Source organism: Choristoneura fumiferana, chromosome Z, assembly GCF_025370935.1.
Source record: "Choristoneura fumiferana chromosome Z, NRCan_CFum_1, whole genome shotgun sequence".
NCBI lineage: Eukaryota > Metazoa > Arthropoda > Insecta > Lepidoptera > Tortricidae > Choristoneura > Choristoneura fumiferana.
This window is the reverse complement of record NC_133472.1, coordinates 7,816,851-7,836,983: the sequence shown is the minus strand read 5'-3', so window position 1 is coordinate 7,836,983 and position 20,133 is coordinate 7,816,851. Positions and strand designations below refer to the sequence as shown.

At 36.5% G+C, this 20,133-nt stretch overlaps 3 protein-coding genes across 3 annotated transcripts in view; 2 read left to right on the top strand and 1 right to left on the bottom strand.

Moving 5' to 3' along the window:
• The window catches only part of LOC141445504 (probable E3 ubiquitin-protein ligase HERC2), a 124,209-nt gene extending 121,537 nt beyond the window's left edge, over positions 1-2,672 (bottom strand). Inside the window, 2 exon segments of the mRNA XM_074111345.1 lie at positions 427-601; positions 2,184-2,672. Of these exon segments, the coding sequence (XP_073967446.1) occupies positions 427-601; positions 2,184-2,420 (412 nt within the window). The 5' untranslated portion in view covers positions 2,421-2,672.
• A 902-nt stretch (positions 2,673-3,574) lies between these two features.
• Atf6 (bZIP_ATF6 domain-containing protein ATf6) lies at positions 3,575-17,160 on the top strand. The gene is made up of 13 exons (XM_074111313.1): positions 3,575-3,726; positions 5,310-5,505; positions 5,733-5,854; positions 6,434-6,543; positions 7,651-7,735; positions 8,895-9,127; positions 9,451-9,635; positions 10,425-10,578; positions 10,840-10,937; positions 11,274-11,368; positions 11,556-11,765; positions 12,518-12,898; positions 13,281-17,160. Exons 1-13 carry the CDS (start codon positions 3,684-3,686, stop codon positions 13,655-13,657), a joined length of 2,289 nt encoding a protein of 762 aa, XP_073967414.1. The 5' UTR covers positions 3,575-3,683; the 3' UTR covers positions 13,658-17,160.
• A 93-nt stretch (positions 17,161-17,253) lies between these two features.
• On the top strand, positions 17,254-19,523 carry LOC141445478 (uncharacterized). Its single transcript, XM_074111321.1, has one exon. It carries the CDS (start codon positions 18,699-18,701, stop codon positions 19,350-19,352), a length of 654 nt encoding a protein of 217 aa, XP_073967422.1. The 5' UTR covers positions 17,254-18,698; the 3' UTR covers positions 19,353-19,523.
• Positions 19,524-20,133: the final 610 nt, after the last annotated feature.

Below are 20,133 nucleotides of genomic sequence, written 5' to 3'. Positions count from 1 at the left end.
GCATATTTGATGGTTCTGTTTCGAAAATTCCCTATGAGGCTGATATAGTCACCTAAGTGTACTTAAGAGCGTTTATACCTGCTGAGCTGGCAATGTTGCATTTTTGTTAGTTTTTTCGATTATTCCATAAAAATTTAATGAAAATTAAAAATGTGGTCTGATAGAATTGTTCTTAATAGTGTCTACTCCAATAATTATTTGTGATAGACTTTTATATTCTTTAATAACAAACAAATGTTTATAAACGGTTTTAAAAAAAAATGCAACATTGCCATCTCAGCAGCATCTAAACACTTAAGCCTCATCAAATACAAGATTTAAAAAAAAATCTGATTGCTTACTAATTTGTTCAGAACATCCATGCAAGTCTGATTCATCCTTAGCTCAAGAAACAAATTCAAAGAATAAAAACAATGTAAGTGTTACCTGGATCTAATTTCCATTTAAGTTCATCTAGTATCTGAGCGGATGGCTGAGGTGTGAGCTGTTTCTCCTTCATGGCAATTCGGAGCTCCTCCTCCGCAGATAGAGTAGAACAGGGAAGGCAAGCACAGCCTGAATGAGGACCACACAGTCCATCGCAGCAAGTGCATGTCAAAATCTGAAAACAGGAACAATGATAACTGATAAGTGTTAGCTACCTAATTAAGGCAATTTCAGTACCTACAATCTAGGAAACTGAACCATGTACTAGGGTGGAACCTTTGTGCTACTAATGTCATGTTGACATCCCATACGTCTGCCAAAGAAATCATAGCGAAATTGATTATGTAAAGGTTCCACCCTGGTATGTGATTCAGTTTCCTTGACTGTACATGATTGTTTCCTTGAATGTACATGTACTATTTAGATCTTTAAGTCAGATATAAGTTTTAATAATTTGTAGCATTGCTTCTGTAGCTTGTATTGTTATTGTACATACTAACAATTCCTTCTTTCTTTTAAAAGCCATTCATTTAACTGGCTGTATGTAAATTGTCTTCATATCTTTGTTCAAGTCTAAAACCACTTTCAATAATTCAATTTGTAATTTGGTAGGAATCATTTGATCAACAATAGTACAGACAATAAAAAAAATTGTACAGTACAGCCTGGATAATCTGAAATTCATAAAACCAAGCCCTTTTTCGTCTCATAAAGTGGTTAGATTAAAGTATGTTAAAAATAAAATATAAGCATATGGTACAAAATAACTTTGAATTCCAAAAGGGCTAATACGGTATTTGACAACTCCTGATTTTGCCATATCTTAATATTATTATGAAAATCTATATACTTACAGATAGTGTTTAGCGAAGAGAAAATTTAAATCGGTTGAAAATTGGATTTATAGTGATTTTTTGAAAAATCTATATACCTGTCTCTTTCTCAAATGCTTTTCTCTATGCAGCAAGTATGGTGGTACTGGCATGTGACATCAAATGCCAGCATGTCTTTCTCTGTCTAATCTTGAATTTCAAACCTTTATAACTTTGTGATTTGTAAAGGTAGCTTAAAAATTGTTTTTCTATTCGATAACAGGCATTGTGTAGTTTTAATTTATAAAACATATACAAAATAGTCCAATACCATATTACAAACTAATGTCACACTCCTCAGTATCCATATGCTGTACTGTAAGTATCCATATATGTATGGATAATCGCAGCTTTACAATATAAAATGTTTTTTTTTTATTTATATTTACAGAGACTACAAAACTTCAGAACTTGTTAGTAAGATATATAATTTTTACTAGCTTTTTAACTAACTTGCAACAATGAAAATGCAAATGTTGGTTGCCTTTGCTCTATTGATTTAGATCAAATTTTTCACGTCAGATTTTACCTGCTTCTAATGATCAGATTGACTTGAAACGGAGTATGTTGGCTGAATTATTATGCAAAAACAGCAAGCAAAAGTGCTTGTATTCAAATCGTGTATCATGTTTATGATTTCAAAAAGTAAGAGGGTGATCACTATTTTTATGAAAATATACATACTTAGAAGGACATGAACAACAACTGTTGCAAGCAAGCCAAAAACTCAACTGTTCTTAACCACCCATACATCTAATATAGATTTACTTTTTGTTTATTTATTTATTATGATTATTATTAGCAGATCAGCTGTTTATTCCAACTCCTCAGGAGCCATGTACAGTTTGCAATCAACAATAGGCAGGTAAGGAAACAAAAACTTACGCGTAATCCACAGTAATATTTTCCGTTGTCTCCTAGCTTGGCCGTTATGCCTGCCTTATTGAGCAACCCTCTATTACTCTGTACAAACACTTCACTATCCTGCAGCAGAGTATTGTAAAGGTATTCCAACGCTTGAGGGCAAAGCAGCGCCTCTTGCAGTTCGGGGTTCAGCCATTTAGCGTCGAAATGCTGCTGAGGGCGGAAGATGAACTCGGTGATATCTTCGGCACCAGCCATTATCAGACCGGTCCTTGCGAAACCGAATCTCACATTATATTAACAACAACCGGAACTCGATCACGTTAACAACAGTTAACACTCGCGTACTCCTAGCTACCCGCGTCTCTCATTATTCAACTTATATGTAGATACTTTAATGTATTTGACGTAGAAAGCAAACTAATAAGGGATACTACGATATTAGCAAATGCAGGACCTAGTTAAAATTAGGCTAGCTAGCTAGCCTAGGTAGGTAATCGATAGAGCAAAGCCTAATAAAGTGACAAAGTGGTTGTCGGGTGTTGCCAGGTAAAACAATCCAAATAGCCAAAATTATGTAGTAGCCAGCGGCTCAAAGTATATAGTTAATAATGATAAGGAAATCCTTCAAGTCAGGATAATGGTTATGCTCACTAAATATCGGCCAATATTTTAGAATATTATTTTTACACTGGCGGAAGAGAGATCATACTGTCCTTCTCATGCATGCAAAATGTTTGATCGCCAACTGAGCAATTGTTTATCTTGGAGAAAAAGAAATTAAGTTAATTATGTAAACCTCGGACCGTTTCGTTTATAAATAGCCATAATTTCCAATGAGATGGTAGTATAGCAACATTTTAGCTGTCATCTTTTTTAACATTTCTTCATGCCTGGAATCGAGGCTTTCAAGCAGGTTGTCAAGATTGTTGAATATTTGGGAGCTAAAACGGCTGAGAACGTCAACTTTAGAGGAATATTGGCATTTTAACAATATACAAGGTAAAATAACTGAAGATTTTTATTTATAAACAAACAAATAATATATAAAAAAAGAACATATAATTTACAGAAATAAATAAAAAAAGAACTAAAACTAACTATAATCTTAAAAATCTATATTTACAAATATCGTCCAAGTCGTTGTTATTGGGCAGGGTGCCCATAAGGCTGGCTGCGTTTCCTCGTTGTATGGCGATCTCTTCCAGGCAACCTTTACAATGGACTAAAGTACGGAATAAATTTTAGCAGGTGGGTGCAATATACGCGGAAAACTCCAGTGGAAAACTCCATTTTATGCTTGAGGTTGGTTGTATGGATATGAATTTCTTCCTTTTTATTGGAGTAAATAAAAAAAATTGGAAAGTAGTTGACATATGACATCAATTTGACTTTGACATTTGACATTTTTGCATTGATCGCATTCGCATTACGACGTGCAGCGCATTTCACTTGAGATGCAATTTTTTTAATTTATTTGGTCTTTTGTGTGTGCAAATAAATACATTTCAGAACTCCTCGATGGATGTTGATACTTTGCTTGAGAGCAAAGACTTCTTCTATGGTATGTATTACTTTTTGTGCTGTGCACTTGTTCCGGCTTCCACTAAACATATAAATAAAAGTGTGAATTTTCTTTGTTTCGTAATATAATAGATAATTGTAATTTTAAGCTGTTTGCTTCCAAGTTAGCATGGTAACAATAACAGTTTTTTAATTATTATCAGTGTTATTTTATTACTTCCGTGCGTAGTGTGTCCTTGGTCACGCTTTCTGTTTGTATCCTGCCTGCAACATTTGTTTTGCGTTTCATTATCTGTAGAATGTTGTGATAAGATAGCATTACTGTGTTACAATATACATATATAGGCATACTGTTAATCATATAATCTTACTGGAAAATCTTTTTTATTATGTCATGAAACAGAAACTAGCTGGAAAAAAAACCCCATTTCCTATTATTTATTTTTTAATTGTGACATTAGTCTTATTGGATTAGGGTTGTGAAACATAATGTATAATATCTCAAATGGCTAACTTTTCTCAAATTTCTTCAAATTTTCAGTTAATGGTATAGTGATACTATGCATGATGATTTTTAACCTGTGGTGTGGGACGCCCCGCGCGCTACCATGGGTGTAACGAAGTACCTGTTAATTGCCAATTATTGTTACGAGTTTCAATTACCTTTTAACATAGGTAGGGTTTATGCGAAATTAAAAAAAAATAATTGTTGTTCGCATGACGGGTATTGTTTTTTTTTTCTAGTATGTAATTAACATGGGCCCAAACTTTTTTTCAAACATTATTTTTAATAGAAATTATTTGTCACCCTACTAATGTTTTAGTCTATGAGCTTACAGCCTCTTTCAAAACTTTATAAAACTTATAAAAAATACTTTGTCATTGTTAAATGGGTTAAAACTAAGTTGTGAGTAGTTATTTAGATATATGACTTACGGGAATTTCCCATATATATCTAGTTCATATTATAAATATAGGATGATGATTTATCCAGTTTTAACAATAACATTACATTAATTCCAATTGTATTGTATTGTATAACCCTTTATTGTACATAAAACATATAAAAATAACAGTTAACAAGAGAAAGAGTTGTACAAAGGCCAACTTATCCCTTAAAGCGATCTCTTCCAGTTAACATTTGAACAATTAAAAGGACATCAGAAACAAGAGTAGACATTCTAACACGCAATTATTTAAACAAATTGTGTAGACACAATTAATTAAATAGTGAGGTGATTGCATAGGTACAACTATGACTATTGAATTCAATATAAACTAGTTACCTATTAATCATTTTGTATTTTAGTTGTAAATTTTTTGACTATTGTTTTTATTCTTATTAAATGATATTGTAACGGATAACTCACTCTTTAATATGAGTGAGTCTCACGGCAGTTTCATGTTCAAAATTTATATTCTTACTTAAAAATGTCCATCTAACTAAGTTGATGCCAATGTCAAGAGACTTTAACTTAAACTACTGCAGAAAATAAGAAACCTAATTTTAATTTCAAACAATTATCATTTTTCACCCCCAACTTTCTTTTGTTCCATTAGCTTATTCTCTAGGTAAACCAATATTAACTATAATAGACAATCAACTCATTCTGTTATTTTCAGGCGATGACTTCCTTGATCAGCTGACAAAAGACTATCAATGGTCATCAATATTGGACGCAACAAATGCATCTCCGAGCGAAATCCTTGCTGATGCTGCACCATTCCTGGTGCCCCCCATTTCACCTCTTCAGAGTACTAAGTCATCAAGCAACGAGAGCAGCAACTCAGATTCTAGCAGTGACGATGATTCCAAAAAGTAAGGTTTTGTTTTTCCTTCTAATTCCTAAATATACTAAGATAAGATAAGATCATTTATTTAATAATTTGCAGTACAAGATAACATAATATAATATTTTAGAAAAATCTATGTAACATGTTACATACACGTGTATACACTACAATACTACTAATGACTGCAATACAATGTTACTGATTATAATATAAAAGCATTTATTCAATTTTAATCACATTTTTTTTCATAAGCTCTTCTAATGCAATTGCGAGAGATTCCACCATCTCGCCATTTGACTGGATCACCAATTACAATGACGAACCACCAAATAATTTAGGATTAGAAGATATAGAAGAGTTTTTGCAAAAATGTGGTAAGTTGTTTGGGAACATTTATAGAGAAGTTCATTCATTTCAAAGAATGTTTATAAAATGTGTGATAGTAAGTTATAGTTTTTGTTGTAAATAATATCTATCTATTTTCAATTAGAGATATCTGAGGTCATATTGTCTAACACGCTTGGAATCACAATCGTTTTCACCACTTCTTTCTGTGACACGGCATAAGACGAGGGTAGAAAAAGATAGTGAATGCAATCGCGAACATCAGCGTGTTGGACAATATGGATGGCCTCTGGTCCCTTAGTCACCTAATCCTCCTAACGCCCAAGTATTTTTTATTTATTGATGAACATAATATTTCATGTCATTTATGATAGAGTTTGATGTTCAAATTACAATAAGTCCTTTAGAAAGGAATCTGGGCGTTAGGAGGATAAGACACTCACGGGGAGATATGGGTTGTGGTACTTGTCCCTAGCAGCGTATATTTAGTTTATCATAATTTTAAACTCTGCATATTCTTACCCACTGCTGGGTACAAGCCTCCTCTCAAAATAATTTAGTTGTAGTATAATTTGGTTCAGTAAAAGGAGTACATACTTTACTTTTAGATCCTCAAAATTCCATTCCACCTGTAGAACTTCCGAATGTGAGACCTCACGAAAGGAGTGGACCCGTCAGACCTGTGGTAGCTATAGAAAATGGAGTCATTAAAATAGAGGTGACAACTTTGTTTTGTTTAGGGTATTTGACACCAATCAACTGTCATACTTTGTACGTCACCTGCTTTAATATCTGATACGACTCTATTTCTATGCTCACTGCTATGCTTGCTGACCTCAGCAGTTTCCGACCGAGTTGACCTGAAAATGAACATGGACAAGACGGAAGTCATGTCTAGTCTAATGTCCATGTTGTGCTAACTCCCGTAATAGTCGGAAGCTCTGCGCTCGAAGTTGTTGACGACTATGTATACCTGGGACAAACGCTCAAGCTAGGTAGGTCCAACTTCGAGAAAGAGATCACTCGTCGTATCCGACTCATCCGAGTCGAGACGTTCGGTAAGCTTCGTAATGTCTTTTCGTCCAAATTACCGCAGTGTTTGAAGTCAAAAGTCTTTGACCAGTGTGTATTGCTAGTGATGTGATGACTTACGGATCTGAGACGTGAGCGCTAACGATCGGCCTCATGAGGAAGCTCAAAGTCACTCAGAGGGCTATGCTCGGGGTTTCTCTGCGGTATAGAATCAGAAATGATGATATCCGCATTAGAACTAAGGTTACCGAGGTGGCAGTGGGCAGGGCACATTATTCGCAGGCCTGATGGCCGATGGGGTCAGAAGGTTCTCGAATGGCGTCCGCAGACCGGGAGACGAGCTGTCGGTAGGCCTCCAACAAGATGAAGCGACGACCAGGTTAAAATCGCGGGATCGCGGTGGATGCGTAAAGCACAAGAGCGGTCTGAGTGGAGAGTTGTGGGAGGCCTATGTCCAGCAGTGAACGTCTTTCGGCTGACATGATAATCATGATGATGACTCGAATCTATTTCTAAGGCTGGTAGTATGTGGCAGATATTAATGCAGGTAACTGTAGGAAAAAAATACGATTCTCCCGTTGATTTTGTATTAAAATATGTAATGTGTGATGACTTATTTGCCAATTTAATCGACTAACCGTTTATTTGTTACAAAGCAATTAAAAATCTAAAAATCTGAGTCTTTTTAATACATTTGCGTCTTCTCATTCTTTTTTTAATGGTGTCATCTACCTTATTGAATTAGGTGTTCTGTATTATTCTGGTACCTAATTTTATTTTATTATTATTCTAGGGAATAAAAATGGAAAATGCGGATTATGATGAGACCCCAAAAAAGACACAGCATGTTGAAAGGAACTCTATTCAAGTCTCAAAAGGTAAGGTCTTGGTATTCATTTAAAACGGGAACACCCAAATACTCCGAAATATTTTATTCCGAATTTGCTAATTCCGATTTTTAAAACTCCGATTTTCACAATTCCTAAGACATATATTCCGATTTTTTTAATATACGATTTTTATAACTCCGAAGAATGAAAACCACGAAATGTTATTGGCCCGAAGTACAGTATTCCGATTATCAATTTTTCGACATGACATCGCTAATTCGGATTTATGAAGAATCGGAATAAGTCATAGAATAGTTTTAAAACATTCGGAGTTATAAAAATCAGTATTTTGAAGTTCGTGATTCCGACTTGGAATTTCGTTTTTCGTATAATTATTATAATAATAATAATAATTTAACGTTTATTTCAGGCTCTAGTCCCATACACTTCATGTTAGTTACAGTCTTATACTGATAATGTTAGTAGTTTAATTAATTGCGATTGAATGCCAGAGTTCTAAAATTAAAATCGTTTATGTAGTGTACCCATTTAAAACTGACCAGCGATTGACGAATGTAGAAAGTATAACTCACCGTAACAGCCTTTTCACTGCAGCCTTGAATAACTCTAAGAGCTGGTTCCCACTTGTTGAATGTCGGGCCCAGATTTTAACTGGATGTGGATGTTTCAGTGCCAGAACATTTTATATGAAGCTATTCACACTTTCCCGACACGATTTTCTATAGAAATGGCTGACATCCGATACGAAACGGATCCGACACCCGACAAGTGGGAACGAGCTCTAAATTGTATTATTTGGAAAAACAAAAGACGATGCGATTTACTTTCCTTAGCAATATATGCCTTATAGAGGATCTGTAATAGTATCTCTGTGTTTTCTTTTAGCCACATTAATCCTATTAGTGTGTGTGATGATAGTTGGTACTACTGTGGTCTATTTTTTCTTGTCTCTCTAAGGAGATAGTCCATAAAACAATAGGTTTCAAGTTACGACAAAAATGTAAGTTTGATGATTTCTAGATCATAGAAAACTTATAGAAAGTCATCAAACTTCAACTTCAACTTTTTTGTTTTTGGCTAGAAAGTCATCGTTTTAAAGGGTTGCCTAATGGACTTAACCATGGAAGAGTGGTACAAGAAAAAGTTGATCTAAAAGATGTTTCTAAAAATATCACAATTTTCGTAGGGAACGGGAGCCTCATGAACACCTACAACTATTTTAGAGTAGTCAACGAACATTGCTTCCCGAGCATAACAAAAGATCAGGCGATGATCAATCAGCAAATCAAATTGGTGGTTGACCAGAAGAAAGTACCTACGCTAGTCATGGAGAATAAAAACAATGTTGTACCTGACAGTGCTAGTTCGAGAAAGATAGCCATATCACCTTTACCACAAAGAGCTACCTGCCAAAGAAAAGTAAGTGCTTTGCAGTCAGTGAAAATGTTAATAAATCTTTTTTTTTAATCAGGGGGCCAATTATTAAAATCATATGTCACACGAGAATACCATTCGAAGGTGGTTATTTTTTACTAAGTACTCGTAGTCTTGCATAAACATACCAAACAAGGTGAATATAAGGATTCCGCTTTTCCTTTTGGGGTACAAAACTTCGCGGTAACATGCCCATATTAAGTGGTTTTACTTGTGATCCAGACTGTTTCTGACTACGGCGTAATACAGAATTGATACGGATTTTTTTATTACGACGTATTAAACTTTTTCATTCCTATATATTTCAGGTGTCACCTCCTAGAAACAATATTGTGTTATACCCTGCAGTGGTCAACGGGAGCCCTAACGGCTCCGTAGTGCAACAAAAAATGTCAACGACCGACGACTACAACCTGTGTTCTGTGGACCTATCAAACTTAAGTGAAGACGAAATCAAGGCGCTCAAAAAACAGCAGAGGATGATTAAGAATCGGTAAATAATGTGACAACGGCGTAATAGTATAATTATATCATATTTGTATTCTCCAAGGTTTGAATTACTCTTTCGACGCATCCGTTGACGTCTCTGAGCGTCTATTACCCCACGCTGTTTGGTAGTGAGACTGGGGTATTATAACACCATTATTATATTAAATTAGATTTGAAATTATGATTCGATTCTCGTAAAAAACATTTAATTTTAACTGTAAAATTAGTTTTTTAGTTGCTTTGGATTGGAACCAATAAACAATTATTTGAGTTGGCAATTGAGTGACGAAACAGATCACTATTGCCACATATATTCGTTCCATGCGGAAATGGCGTTTTGGCAAAAATGGTACCTAATGAGAGTATCTTGACAGGCGAAATATCGATAGATGGCGTTACTATCGAGAGATCCGTTTTTTTTTTTATACGACTGGAAGGCAAACGAGCAAGTGGGTCTCCTGATGGTAAGAGATCACCACCGCCCATAAACATCTACAACACCAGGGGTATTGCAGACGCGCTGCCAACCTAGAGGCCTAAGATGGGATACCTCACGTGCCAGTAATTTCACCGGCTGTCTTACTCTCCACGCCGAAACACAACAATGCAAGCACTGCTGCTTCACGGCAGGATTAGCGAGCAAGATGGTGGTAGCAATCCGGGCGGACCTTGCACAAGGTCCTACCACCTGCGTCTTGCTTGCGATTGGCTCATTTAGTTATTCAACCAATTGGTGTCAAATGCCCGATTCTTTAAAATATATCCAATTTACTCTTAAATAAACATGTTGCAGTGAATCAGCTTGTCAATCTCGTCAAAAGAAGAAAGACTATGTGTTGTCGCTTCAACACCAACTCATTGCAGCTCACAACGAAATTGCAACGCTGAGGCGCGAGAATACGCAGTTGAAAAATCAATTGGCCCAAGTTTGCCCGCGGATGCGGAAGGTAATTTGTGACCCTTATTCCTTCCACACGATCCATTTGGATTAGACTCGCATGGCAATCGAATTGTGTAGTGTGGATTGAAAATATGACATTTAAATTCGCTGATTGGTCGCCACTGCACGACCACGACTGTGACAATCAAATTGGGCGGTATGGGGTATGAAATTGTAATTTGGATTGGAGAACAACAGTATTAATATTGAAGAAAAAATTGGCTAAAATTCAAACGCCTCGTCTTAACCTCGATTTCTTCTTTTTTAGATACCACGCCTCGACGGTAGGGTGTTGATACCGAAAAAGAACATCGCCGTGTTATGCGCGATGGTTTTTATGGTGTCGCTGAATTTTAATATTCTTGGGTAAGTTACGTTTTGAGGCCTGTGCCCACACAATGTTATGTTAACATCTCGAAATAGCATCGCGCGAACCGAGTTTCATGGTGCCAGGCATTTAGTTCTTATTATATGCCGTGCCCGGCCAAGCGAGCGGACGCAGCGTCTTTATTCTTTTTTCGTTCTGTAATGAACGAGTATGTTGTTTGGATGTCCACGTGTTTTCTGGTTTACATACATAGTATTCGTTTAAAATTCGTGTCGCAAAAATAAGTAGCGGGCCACATTTATATTAAGTTAACCAACTATCGGCAAACAGATTATGGCATACAATGATTGACTTAACATTTTATTTGGTCGCAGCTGGAGCTCTAAGCCCCTGGTTGGGCCTGGGACGACCCATGGAAACACGAGGCATCTGCTGTGGTCTGAAGACAGCAAGGAAGTACCAGAACCAGGTATGCTTTAGAAATTATACCAAGTGACTGTCCAAAGTATGTATGTTTTTCAACAAAGTTTGTACGTGAGTGCGTCTGTTTATTACATTTGCACGGTAAAGCGGGTGAATGTATTTGTATGAAATTATGTAGATATACCTGGACTATCAATAAATTATCAGTTACACGCAAAGTTTTGTCTTCACAGCATACAAAGAGGTGGCCAATAAGAGCTCGTACAACCCAAACTGCCAGAATACCACATTGAAACCGGGTGATTTCGTAAACATCAACCAGAACGAGAGCATCCGGATAGCAGGAGAGCTGAAACGATGGATTGGCCGCGGGAAAACACTAAACTGGACCTATGACGAGCCTAAGAAGAGGCCTAAGTACATGACTGGTGACAAAATTAATGGTAAAATTGATTTGCAGTTTGGTAAACTTACTTACTTACTGAAGCCGTGGTGGCCTAGTGGTTTGACCTATCGCCTCTCAAGCAGAGGGTCGTGGGTTCGAACCCCGGCTCGCACCTCTGAGTTTTTCGGAATTCATGTGCGGAATTACATTTGAAATTTACCACGAGCTTTGCGGTGAAGGAAAACATCGTGAGGAAACCTGCACAAACCTGCGAAGCGATTCAATGGTGCGTGCGAAGTTCCCAATCCGCACTGGGCCCGCGTGGGAACTATGGCCCAAGCCCTCTTGTTCTGAGAGGAGGCCTGTGCCCAGCAGTGGGACGTATATAGGCTGGGATGATGATGATGATGACTTACTTACTACGTTGGCTCAGCGATCCGAAGTGAACCTTGGCCTCCCACCAAAAAACGCCACTCAGCTCTGCACTAGGCCACGTCTCGCCACTCTGGCTGCTGGAACTGGGCAATATCCTTCTTAGTCTAGTAAACAATAGAATCTAATATACTAAATTGCGGTCGCATGTACGTTCATTATAGATATTGTAGTTATAAAGGACTGTTCGAAACTGAACATGAATAATGTTAAAATACGTTGGCATTAGAAGGGCGAATACTCAAGTTCCCAACTTTTTGTGACCTTACAACCTCATACTTTTTCAACCTCGTATATTTCCGACATACATTGCTCCAAAAACAACTGTTCGGGTTGATATAGGCTTCAGAAAATAAGCGCTGGATATGTCTTTTCCAGGCGGCATTTTCGGCTCATACAGGCTGTTCAACAAGTTAAACCTAGACAGCAATTTCGACGATTTCAACGCTCGCAACGTGAAAAACATGCGCGTGAAACCGCGATTGCCTCGCATGCGGCGTACCAAAGACATGGAGTTCGCCGACACAGCTGTCATTGATTACGAGACTCTGTACCCGAAACCCATCAAACCAGCCGAAGACTTCGGCTACGGAGACTTTGGTGAATGGAATGCTTTACTAGAAGCGCTGCACAGGAGAGACGATACTTTTTATGTCGTCGGCGTGGGCAAAGGCGAGCATTTGCTGCTGCCGGCAGTGTCGCACAACGTCACGAGACCCCCGAAGATGGCGTTGATTTTGCCTGCTAGAACTGGGAATGGTGAGTTGACTTAGGCGTCCTTGAACAGACCAGGCTTAACCTTGTAATGTACAATGTCGCTCGGTACTTGTCGGTTCTCTTCGTTTTTCTGAAGATTAAAAATGAGAAAGAAAAAGAAAAGCGATGTTTTTTTTGAGTTCCGAACGATATCAGCAAACTAGTTTAAGTGTAACTCCGAGTTAACTGCTAATCCTGGGTTAAGTAGTGTCAGTACCGAATAAGTGATTTTTTTTTTGGAAAGGCCAAACATCTCTCCACTGTCGAGTTATTAGCCATTGTCTAATGATGTTCCATCAATTGGCCAGGAAATCATTGACCTAATAATAACTCTCGTCACTAAGAACTTTGAAGCTCACGTGCGTAACTTATTCTTTTTTTTTAGAATCATCGATGAACGACCACGTGACGCTGATGCAAATCGATTGTTCCGTCGTCAACACGTCGCTAGTGAAGTTGAAATCCGAAGCTTTACCCGAAAGCTTGAGGATGAAGAACGAACAAATAAAGCCGGCTGTCTACCCGTCCAAGCCTGAGCCAAAACCTTTCTACGACAAGAAAACAGGCAAGCATTCCATTGACAATAATATTGCCAGCGTCCTTCATAATATCAGTAACAATATATCGAATTATCCAACCAACTACAAAAAAGATTCCAAAGTCAACCACGATTTGAGTAAAGACGATTTCTTCGCACAATACTTGATTTCAAAATACGAAGAAACAAAAAGTGATACGAAAGAAATGGAAGATGTAGTGTAGAGTGATAGAAATATTAGGGTAGTTGCAATCAAAATCACATAAACAGACAGAATAAAGTGAGAATCAGCGGGAAATTCTTTTATTGTCTTTATCTGTCGTTTTTTTTTACAAATTAGGGGGATATTTAATTATTAATAGTAGCACTGTGGAAAATCATTTATTTCTGATCGATTCTTTGCTGATTTCCTTAATTGAAACGGTGTTATTGTAATGAAGTAGTCTGTCTAGTGATCCTGTGTAATTTAATAGGCTTTCATGTTAGCAGATGTTGCTTTCATAAAATTAATTAATGCTTAAAAACAAAAATAAACTGGCAACATTTCATTAAATACAACATTAAATCGTCACTACTTTTAAAAAAACTCGTACCTCAAAATAATTCTTCTGAGTGAACTTTACGATCATTATGTCAAGGTTAAATTTTGTTGACATTATTGATTTTAGATACGAGATTTTTTCAAAGTAGTGACGAAATGTTATTTGAAACGAATAGTATTTTTAACTCATTGAAATTGATACGTTATAGTGCAGTTACTTTAAGTGTGTATCCAACTGATGGCTGTCGCTAATATAATTAAGTTTAAATCTTTGTTGTGTCTGTTCAACAACAAAGTTCAGTTTTGTAAACTTAGTTATTAGTACCTAGTGATTTTACCAAGTTGAGAAAGTAGCCAGTGAATTTGTATACAAAAAAGAGCCATAGAACGTTCTTTAACGTTTTCAAAATACATCCGATCTCGTTCCGTCTTTCCTAACCATTCCAATAATAACTGATTGATACTACACATTCTTAAAAAATACGTATCATACTTAACTTGATTTCAATTTTAACACGTAGATAGGTAGATAGTATAAGTATAGTCAACAGTAGAAGTGGATGAGCGATTGGTCCTCAAAATGATCTACATAGTACTGCCAAGATAATAAGAGGTGGTCTCGATTATTTTGAGCACGTTTTGTGGATGTGCACATTGACTTACGCTGCTCAGTGGAGGAATATACGAAATACGAATTTATTTAACACTGACAGTCCGTAATGCAGCGAAATTATTGTATCCTACTCTTACACTTAAGTCTTGAGATTAGGAAATAACATAGAATATGCTCGTGTCATGCAACAATTATGCTTGTGCCCATCGCGGCCTTGAGACCGTAATTGTCTAAAGAGCGGATGCTTATGATCGCATTTACCTTTTCTTTCTACCTTCACTCTATACCGTTTGGCTGAAAAGTGGCTCCGAGTATTTTTAGACAATATGACCTGTATTCGCTGTATTAAGTGCACAGTAAAGTGACCTGAACAGATGACGGAAGCTTAGTTATACGATAGATACGGTCATGTAAAGTCGACTACTGTTATCGCGGAGGCGCCGGCGCCGCGGTATGATGTTGTTCATATACGGCCACGTAAATAGGCCCGCCGCACTCCGCCCGGACTCGAACCGCGCCGGATCCGCTGCCGTCCTTTGTGTGGTTTGCGCTTTAATGCTGAGGATCAATATTCAGCGTTTTTTGCCTCGTTACCGTCTCAAGTAATATTCTTAAAATTGTTAATCGATCGAATAGTTATTTATCGATGTTAAATTAAATCTAGTTGGATCATAGTTCTTGCGAGTTGTTCTTTCTTTATGATAGTCTGGAGACGGTAATCAGACCAAACCGAATGTTTGGAATACTCGAATATTCATTCTGTTAGTCAAACCTTTACGTTTGCCAAATCGTATACTTACGGTGAATATGACAATGTATTTGTTCAATTACGTTATTTCGTTTACACCCTGCACCCGTGTGATATGAGTGTGTACAAATGTAGGCTGTGTCTAGTTTGAACTCTATTTAATTGCCAAGTACCTATGCGGCGGAACACGAGGCACCGTATGTTTATGTTTATAGTGTCCGACCGAGCATCGACGTTAAGCTAGAGTTTCGATTAAGTATCTCTTTCGGCAGAAGTATTGTCGATACTATAAGCGAAACCGAAATTATGTTCGTGGGCTTTCGTGCAGCGCTCGGAACCCATCGGCGTCGAGAAATGACTCCGATGGCTGATTCCGAAATGACTCGGCGCAACGGATATTTTTTGTGCCAATGTTGGTATTTGACATCAATGAGAATTTATACTCACTTTTTTTGGACCTACCAACTATTCAATTATCTTACCATCAGGAGACCCACTTAAATTGCTCGTTTGCCATTCAGTCGAATAAAAAAAACATATTCACAAATGCTAAAAACTAAAATGAATGCAATAATAAAAAAGTCACAGGAATAGCCCGCGAATAAGATTTCGGTATCGGCCAAAACTGCAGGGCTACTACGAAACTCGAAACTCGAAGTTTAGATAGTATAAGTGTCAGAGGGACCGCACGACACGAACTTCGAGTTTCGTAGTAGCCCTGCTGAAACACAAACCGAGACCGACACTGTTTATATACCTCTCTCATTTCTTTATTAAAAAAAGATGTTCAGGTACCATCAGCCAAATAAGTGGTCTATCAATTTTTTAAACAAGTTCCTGTCAAATGAATATGTCGCTTTGATGTCGCTTAAGTCGAACTTTCAAGTTGACAGACAGACACGTCACGTCTATTGGCATTCGTGCAAACGATTATCAAGTTTAGGGTGGTAGACCATACATTTGGGTGATGGTACATCGCAATAATCGTAATAAACGCAATAATAAAATAGACAAAGTGTAGCAATTATGTTATATGTGACACGTATAACCGATCTCAATAATGTGTGACAATATGTTAAAATATGTATATTTGTATTAAATAAAGTCCTAAAGTGCAAATCCGGTAGCCTCTTATGTAGTTATGGTTATCATGGTATTAAGTTTAATTCTGGTTTACTTTCACATTTGTTCATGCTACTTCAGTATGTTACACTTTTAGTTTAGGAGTAATTGTATATCTGTAGATAAAGCTGCATAATAGCACCCTTGTGCACAAAAGTTTTGTATATGTTAATGTTTTTTTATCTGTCGTTTTGGCTGTACGCTTTTGCCAGTCAAACAAAAAGATGTTTTCCTATTTTTTTTTGTTACAACAGGTTTGTAACTTTTATAAGAAATAAGATGTTAGTTTAACATTTTAAGATACGAATTTATAAGCATTGGCGCAAGTATTTTAAATACTTAAGTCTTAATAGATGATTTGTAAAAAATATATACTTACTTGTCCATATTTAAATTAATATTTTTAGTATTTTATGTGCACAAATTTTATTTATGTCTAATGTCGACCGAGATATTTTATTTATTTAAGTAATTGGTTATTTTGTTTCAAATTTTATCTCTACTCAGATCGTCAATACACTCAATCACTTGAGCGTATTTGGAAACGTAGACCATATATATAAATCACAAATTATTCCGTTTTTATAATTCAAAAACAATAACTTCGCTAAGGTTCAATATTATTTAAATGCGCTCACAATTTTATTGATATTCGTGTGCTGTTTTAATCATCCTCAATAAAATATTAAAATAATAAACTTAATCAAGATGTTTGTTTTTATTCTTTAAGGTTTCTACACATCACCGTATCATACCATGACCGTAATAGCAACGTGTCAGGCAAAAATATTCTTTGTATCGAAAAGTATGAGTCTCCGGCACGTGTCATGTATGCGTTTGAAATTCCGTGTGATACTCCGTCTGACACGTTCCTATTACGGCATTTCTATCTTGTGGGTCCATATGACTCTCATAAAATTCTTATTCCTATTTTTTTATTTTACTACCGATTTGTGTTCATAATAATAAATCACTCTTCATATATTTTTTCCTCATACTTTTTTTGTTCATAATTTTTTATTACTAACATCGGAACTCATAACAGACAGTGTTCCTATTTTTTTACTCATAATGTCATTACTAAGAACACATCTCAACTCATAATGTTGTTAAAGCGGACACATCCATATAATATTTTTGGTAGATACAAATGTCCATTACGTTCATGGCATTATACGGTGTAATATGTAGAGACCTTAAACTGTACGGTACAGTCAAGGGCGTAAAATTAAATGTGTACCAAGACCTCAAAAATGCTTTACACCTTTATGTCGGTTACCATAAGGTTGAGTTAATTGACGCTATATATATATTTATGCCCATCTGAGTTATGCCCTTGACTGTACGAGTATATACCTATAAAATAATTCAAGTCAACCAGACCTCTTTAAGTGAGTAAAAAGTTACTCCACGTTTTAAAGATTTAAACTAAATATCTATACAGTTTTTAATATTACAATATTTTTACAGAATGACGATACATTTTAATTTTTATTTGCAATTTCACTAAACCTCAGGGGAAAAAATTGCAGCTCTTCCCTGCTAAACTGCAATGTCCCATGTTGGAAGCTTGTAGCTGAATATCTATTCGATACAAGATGGCGTTAGTGCAGTACTAACGCGCTTGTATCTTCTATTTTATATTGTCATCGGTAACACGTGTCGCATGTAGGTGCATGTGTCCCTACATTTTACTGTAGGGTTCTATGTTCTTCACACAGTATAAAATATATTTGCTGATTGCTGTCCGGTCCGCCCCTCTGTATAAATGTACCTACACATTCATGATCTGGATTATCAAACGATAAATATGTATAATTACTCATTTACTTCTATATTACATTAATTATATATTATTATTCCAAAGTAACTTATCCTAGATTGAGCTGTCTTGATATCGAAGTAACATTAAGTAAAAAGTAAAAGGCCAGCCGATAGTGTCTTTTTTAACCTCGACATTGGCGGAATCATCGATAGTTTCGATGGAGCTATAATCTTCCTTAAAATTTATTCATAAGTAAAAAGTGAAGAAACGGTACTGTGGCTTAAAAGCCTCGTTACCACGCCATAAACTCTAAAAAAAGTGTACTGTCAATGTGACAGTTGATAACACCGAATAACCTCAAATTTCTACATATTTCAATTAATTTAAAACAAAGTAATATTTTTATGATGGGTACAATCTAGTCTCTTTTAAATATCGATAGCTTTTAAAAATACTCGCGCCTCACAGGTTCGAAAATGAACTGCGTAAGATTGATGAACATTTTAGCCCATCGAAATATTTTCAAAATATCGTCCCTAAAGTATGCTACACAGCATCCTGTGAAGTTTTTAGAAGCACAAAATAGATGGCAAGAGAACGATGGTATGTCCAAGCGCTGGCAGTTGATATACAAAGCGCCAATGGATGTGCAGCTGAATTATATATCAACTTTTCTGACACTGTCCACCGCTGGTACTGCGCTTGGCGGGGCTTATTATGCAGCGTTCATTTTTGATAAAGCTACTATGAACAACCCAATCGTCGTTGGCACAGATGTGGTGATAGCCAACAGTGCTGTGGAATGCCTTGTGTACCTCGGAACATTTATAGCATTTCACATTGCACTGAAAGTTCTTTTGAGCAAATACGTCTTGCGCCTCTATCAGGACGGAGACAACTACGTGGCTGTATTCAGAGGCCATTTGTTCAATACCATCAAAAAGCATAAATTTCATTTAAAAGATTTCAAGAAACTAAATCCCACATTAGTTGTGTCTTGGGGCGATGCCAGGTTTGACCTCGGAAATAAGCATGGAATAATTCTAGAAAACTATTTTAAGTCCCCAGAATATTTTAATTATTTATTGTATAAAACTAAAAGGCATAGCCCCGATGAAGGTGATGAATAAAAACCAAATATCAGTACATACTGAATACCTTTGAAACAATAACTGTAGATATATTGTAATGACTTAATTTGGTTATCAATATTACACCTAAGATGGTTTGTTGGTGAACTCACAGATAACTTTAGAAGTAAGATTAGTGTAGAATATGTATAAATAAAATAATAACTGAAATATTGAATTTTATTTAACTTCATCCTATTCTTCCTTTAGATGTTTTATGCAGTTTAGGGTAAGATGAGAAAATATTGTTAGCACAAACTAACTGAAATAACTGTAAAAGGCATGAAACACAGTTGCCTCAAATGCAGGCAGTGAATTATGAATTGTAGAGGGATCAATTGGACGTAGTTTAACAAAAAGGACCCAAAGCACTTGATTTGACAGTTTTTTTTTAAATTTTAGAGATTTTTTAGTTGAATAAAGCATAAACTACCTACTATTTTTTCCACACCCACTTTCACCTCCGCATCCGCCTCCGGCGACGAGTTTCGCCTCCGCATCCGCCTCCGCTAAGAAGGCCTCCGTTATAACCCTAATTTTAACACATTTGCATAGAGGGTTTGTGTTCCTTTCCTTTAACCCTTTGACCGCCACGGTCGGTAAAACACGACAGCTGAAAAAAGTGCCATAGTGGCCATGTCGGCATTTCGTGGCGCATCTGGGACAATCTTGTTTTTTTTTGTTGTGGCCGTTAAATGTTTTTAAAATCCAAACAGTGCATGTTACAATGTACCATCAGCCAAATATGTGGTCTACCACCCTTGATAATCATTTGCATGTC